This window comes from Camponotus vicinus, unplaced genomic scaffold, assembly GCF_025532165.1.
Source record: "Camponotus vicinus isolate PSW18456_S1 unplaced genomic scaffold, iyCamVici1.0 SCAF_5, whole genome shotgun sequence".
NCBI classification, from domain to species: domain Eukaryota; kingdom Metazoa; phylum Arthropoda; class Insecta; order Hymenoptera; family Formicidae; genus Camponotus; species Camponotus vicinus.
The window spans coordinates 13,857,607-13,863,363 of record NW_028141977.1 but is presented as its reverse complement, the minus strand read 5'-3'; the positions used below and the strand labels follow the sequence as shown (position 1 = coordinate 13,863,363).

The window sequence follows — 5,757 nt, the reverse complement described above, 5'->3', positions numbered from 1 at the left end:
ACTTTTTAGTAAAAAAAAAGATTTCTTAAAATGGAAGAACATGTTTTTTTTCACGCGAATTTTAATCTCATATATTGAAAATGATAAGAAGGGTAATAGTCGTTAATCCGCTGCCGAAATCACTGTTGTTGGGAGCATTCAGGAAGATCGGGGATTCGTTCCTTTCTGTAGAGGGGCTTCTGATGTTTAATGAATCACTTAACTATTCGTTGTGGATCGATTTCGCGAGATCCGAAATAAAAGTAATAAGACAAATTGAAGTCGCTTTCCACTTTTAGGATCGTTCTTCTCTCTGTCAGATATTAACCAGCGTGTCACTCGGCAGAGGGATTTTGATCTGGTCTAATCGTTGGGCCAGTTATCCTTCATTGAACGTGGCGATAACGCGATTATTTTAAGGAACATTAAAGTTTAGCCTGTTTGCAATTGTCCGCGGAACAAGATATATATTTTACTTTTGATTGCGAAATTTACATGAAATTGTATATTTGAAAAGAAATCGAGTATTAGATTCTGCATCCGCGTTTGATTCCTTACGTTTATTATAATTATAATATTGTACAAATTATATGAAATGCGCCTCTAAAATTGCAATATTTTTATTGTCGCACAAAATGATAATAATTATATTGCGTGTGCGCACGTTATATTTCGATTATTATAGAAATTATGTGTATTGTGATTAAATATTACTATTATTATTAATTTATTTATTTATCATATATATTCGCGAAATTTAAACCGTGATTTTTTTCTCTGATATAATTGTTGGGTAACATCGAAGTTTTACTTATCTTTTCGCGTCATCGACCATTTCTAGAAAATCTTACAAAACGCATTAAAATTCCGCATTAAAATTACTCCTTCTTAATTGAGAGGAACATAATCGGTAAATTTATTAATGATTCTTTTAATCGCGATAGATTATCAGCTACGCTAATCTAAAAATTTTCTAAAAATTTCTAATCAATTTTACGTTGTATGTATTGCGGATATTTTCGTGTAATATAGTAAAATAATCTATGTATATATTCTACATAATAATTTTTTATTTATTATTTTATGTATTATATATAATGTACATTTTATTGTTATAATTATGTATTATACTATATATTTTCAACGACAAATTTTATGTATTATCTTATGTATTATCAATTTTTGAATTTTATGTATTAATAATGTAAAATTTTATATATTAACAATTTTATGTATTATATATATATATATATATATATATATATATATATATATCCATGTATATATTATGTATTATGTATATATATTTTATGATTGTTATTGTTATACAGTATATACTTTCAATTTGATTGTATTATTATATATTAAATTAATTTTGTAATTTATATTTTATAACTCTATTGTATTTCGAGCTAACATAAAATATTATATATTAAGTTATACTATTATAAAAATAATAACAAAATTATGTATAAAAGTTATTTATAACACTTACAATAGAGAATAAATCTTGAATAAAAGTCGAAAAATAAAAAATATATCTTGCAATATCTTCATTTTTCGAAAAATTATCTTACTCTCCGAACTTACCTTTTTTTTTCTTTCCATATATATAGTATTATTGTAAGTCCAAGCGTGTGTATGTGCTCTCAACATCATTATCCGTATTATTGAAAATATTTGAATAAATTCGAATACATATTTATTTGATGTTGATAGCATCACCAATTTATAAATTGTACTATAATTATAATATATATTTTGTAATATATTTTTATATGACTGCAAGCTATGTAATTATACATTATAATATTTTATAATTACATAATATATGTCTATTTTATAAATTCTTTGTATTATATTTTCTATTTGGAAAATTTGAAAAACCTACATTATTAAAAAAAAATAAAATAAAAAAATTATACTTTCTCGATGGTATCTCCACCTTAACGAAGGCATTTGCCGGGTGAGGAGGTTTGAGTACTCTAATGAACCTGAGAGCTATGCCAGCGGTAACATACGCTGATATTCATATAGACTTTTCTTATATTTAAGATAATTTTAAGTATGATCTTAAATATAAAAGTGAATTATGAATACCGATCGTAGTTACTGATAGGATCAGCCCATGCCGGACAGGTCGAAGGGGAAGACTAAGAGAGATACCAAGATTATATAAATATTTGTTATATTAATTATATTAATATTTTTAAATAAAATGAAAGAAAAAGGGACAATAATCGAGAAAATAGAACAAGGCAACTACAGTGATTTGAATATCTATACCTGAGAACAAATGTCCATAGAAAGTATTCCGATGGATTTCATAGGAAGGAATAAAGCATGACAAGTGATGGTAATTTTTATGATGTTAACACAAAGGAATACAATAAACCATAATAATCCAAGAACTCGAAGAAGAGAATATATTGGATAGAAATGCATAATGATTGGAAATGATTAGAAACTAAAAGACAGTATGCATACAACCTATTTATTAATAGTAATACTATTTTGTAATTACATTAAATTTTATAATTTAGTACATTGTATTATATAAAATATTAAGCACAAAAGTATTATGCTGGTATGAAAATTATAATAAAAATATATAAATAATGTTAGCTATATTAGAATGGAATATATGAATTCTTTATATTTTATATAAAGGAAGAGACTTAAAATATTTTGCAACATCTATATTTTTCGAGTCGTAATTATAAAAACTTCAGAAGAATCAGTGATTAATTTGACAAGTTCTATACATGTATTAATAATTAAATTTTTAAATAATTAAAAAAATGATTGATAAATATCAAAGATCAGTTTACTGATCTTTTAATTAAGAAAATTTATAGAAATACGATTAAAAATGTTTTTATCCCACAGCAGGCATTTTGTGTTTTGTAAATAAAAAGGTATAAATATGACAATGAATATAGAAAAATATTTATTTCATCTTTGAATATTACAGTATCTTTCGCGATTGAATAATTTATTTACTATCAATTTACATACATAAGTATCTTGTTATACAGCACTGGTGCTACTGGCATTTCGTGCACCTAGCACGGAACAAAACCAGAAATTGTGCACGTTATATATTACCCTTTGAGAACATTCATGGACATTGGCTTTGTAGTTCATGTCCACGTTTTCAATGTCCATAGAGGGAGTATCGCTTTCAGAGATCACCTTAAAGCAGGCCATGACATCTCTCAGTCTTCTGTCTGCTCTCTGTATGTACCATCTGGGTTTACGTTAGAGTTTTCGAGCTTCTTCCGTTTGGCGCTTTCGTGCGCTCGCATCATGAGCGGAATTTTTGAACGCACATATGGCACATAATAGACACGCGCGAGCGTATAAATATATATATGTAAATATATTACAATATTCCTCTCCTTCTAATATTATTTAAGTATACGCGCGAGACTTGCGTCAAAATCCTGATGATCTAAGTACCGAATTTGCGTATCATAACAGTAATTATTACATTGTTTCATTAAAATATAGAAATATAAGTGTTTGGATAATTTTATTATAAACACATAATTATAATATTTACACAATTGTGCTATGCTCGGTCTTTTTGTTGATTGTTCTCTTCCATTTCGTATTCGATTTCTACTCTTGGTCGCGATTTTTTCTGTACCTTTCCTTTTTTCACAACCTTCGGCACTTTTGTTTTCTTGCTTGTGGATGGTTGGAATAAATCCTAGTGAGATATAAACAATTTATATCGAGATATAACAAAAGAAAGCTTATTTTCAGATAGAAAGTTCTTACTTCAATATCACTGGCTTCAGATTCAAAACTGTCCGATAATTCAACTTCTTCTTTCTGTCCAGAATCACTATCTTCATCCTACACAATAAAATATGTGTAAAAGAGTTATTTATTTTAAAATAAATAATCATTTTATTATATACCATAGAAAACTCTTCATCATCATCACTATCAGCTTCAATATATTGCAGACCATCTTGCTCGAGTTCCCTCTCATCCGCTTCTAATTCCATTTCCACCTCCTTTTCAAGCTCTTGCTCCTGTTCTTCGTCCTGTTCATTTTCTGCTTCACTTTCTCCTTCAACTTCAACAGCTTCTACTGCTTTATCAAACACTTGTTGTGGAAAATTGTAAATACCCTCGTACTAAAAGATCAAAAAAATTATATTTCCGAAATATAATTAATTTCTTATAACAATAAATATAAAATATAATGTTACCACTCCCTTCTTCAGTCTGTCCATAAGTTGCTTCTCGATTGCATTTTCTAGTCTTGCAGCAATCAGAGCTTTTTCTTCCCTACGTCTTTCTCTTCTTTCAATCTTTCTCTGAAGTGGTACAATCTTCTTCTGCCGTCTTAATCTGAATTTTCTCATACGAATGAGATATTGCGTGATCTTGAGAAATCTTTGCTTACATTTTGCCTTTATGAAACCAGGCCAATAGAGTAGATTTTCATTAATTTGTTGTATTGCCTTCTCAAAATTCCTAGATAGCTTAACTTTTTCCCAGCTATTTTTAGGTGTATGTATCCTAATAAAAAAAATATTTACATATATAAAAATATATATACACAAGAGTAAACAATATTGCAGTTCTATTCATGTTGAAATAAAACATAAATCTTTTGATAACACTTCAATAATTTATAATTTGTCACCAAATAATTCATATGACTTGTCAAGAAGAATATGAATGTCAACGTTATATAAATATAAGTATGAAAGATTTAAATATATACAATCTACCTCTCCGCTGTTCTCATGTAGAGATAAATAATACCCTTTTCTTCTCTAATTGTAGCATATTGACTGTTTGCAAGAGGGCATGCAGATCTACTGCATAAACCTGTAAGATTGTACTCATTTCTACAAAACCTCTGTGTCTTTGAACTGTAAAAGAAATATTATGATTATGACAACTTATAAGTTTCTTCGTACAATTTTATATTATATAATTTTATTTAAAATATACTTACTTTACTTTAAAAGAACAAAATGACTTATTGATGACACTCCATACAACCTGCAAGATTAAGATGAATGTTTTTATGATGATCATATAACATTACAGATATATACAAGAAAAAAGATTCGATTTAGAGTTTTATTTACATCGTCGTGTTGCATTTTACTTCACAGTAATTTAAAACAACACTAAGTAATATTATAATTATCACGTTTATATCAAAACACGTGCAAATTTATACTAGAGAGAAAAATGAGAGACTCGCTCGTTTTTAGGTTAGGTGTTTCCTGAAAGCGATGCGCCATCTATAGATATAGAAACCTGGACATGAAGCCAAATTCACGAATATTTTCAGTGAGTAACATATAATGTGTACTATTTCTGGTTGTGTTCCGTGCTGTGTGTACTAAATGTCGATAACACGAGTGTTGTAAGGTAAAATGCTATGTATATTAAATAAATTTTTAATATAATTAAATTTTGTATGGTCTTTCTCTCTCTCTCTCTTTCTCTCTCTCTCCCTCTATTATTAATATATTATTCGATATTATATATTAATCATACATCATCCACTACCACCGCCATCGCCATTATTACGTAATAGTTTTTATCACGATTCATCATCAAAAAAAAAATATAACACAAAAAATATTCTAATTTATTTCTAAATATTAAATGCTAATATTAAATATACTAAATATATATATTAAATAAATATATATCATATAAATATTACAATTAAAATAAAAAAAATTAGCTCAAATAACAATAATAACAATAATAAAAAATTAGCTCGAATAACAA

General features: G+C 27.3%; 1 protein-coding gene across 1 annotated transcript; it reads right to left on the bottom strand.

Annotated features, from left to right (window-relative positions):
* Positions 1-3,497: 3,497 nt before the first annotated feature.
* Positions 3,498-5,241, bottom strand: Rbm13 (RNA-binding motif protein 13). Its single transcript, XM_083100197.1, has 7 exons — positions 5,100-5,241; positions 4,964-5,010; positions 4,734-4,877; positions 4,206-4,518; positions 3,909-4,130; positions 3,766-3,843; positions 3,498-3,694 (listed from the first exon to the last, which is right to left on the bottom strand). Exons 1-7 carry the CDS (start codon positions 5,112-5,114, stop codon positions 3,554-3,556), a joined length of 960 nt encoding a protein of 319 aa, XP_082956323.1. The 5' UTR covers positions 5,115-5,241; the 3' UTR covers positions 3,498-3,553.
* Between the last annotated feature and the right edge of the window lie 516 nt (positions 5,242-5,757).

Excerpts from the sequence above, each read along its gene's own strand:
- Rbm13 (XM_083100197.1), bottom strand. Across the intron at positions 4,519-4,733 it reads TACATGAGAACAGCGGAGAG|GATACATACACCTAAAAATA; the intron begins GTAGATTGTATA and ends TTTTTTTATTAG. Across the intron at positions 3,844-3,908 it reads ATGATGAAGAGTTTTCTATG|GATGAAGATAGTGATTCTGG; the intron begins GTATATAATAAA and ends TTTATTGTGTAG.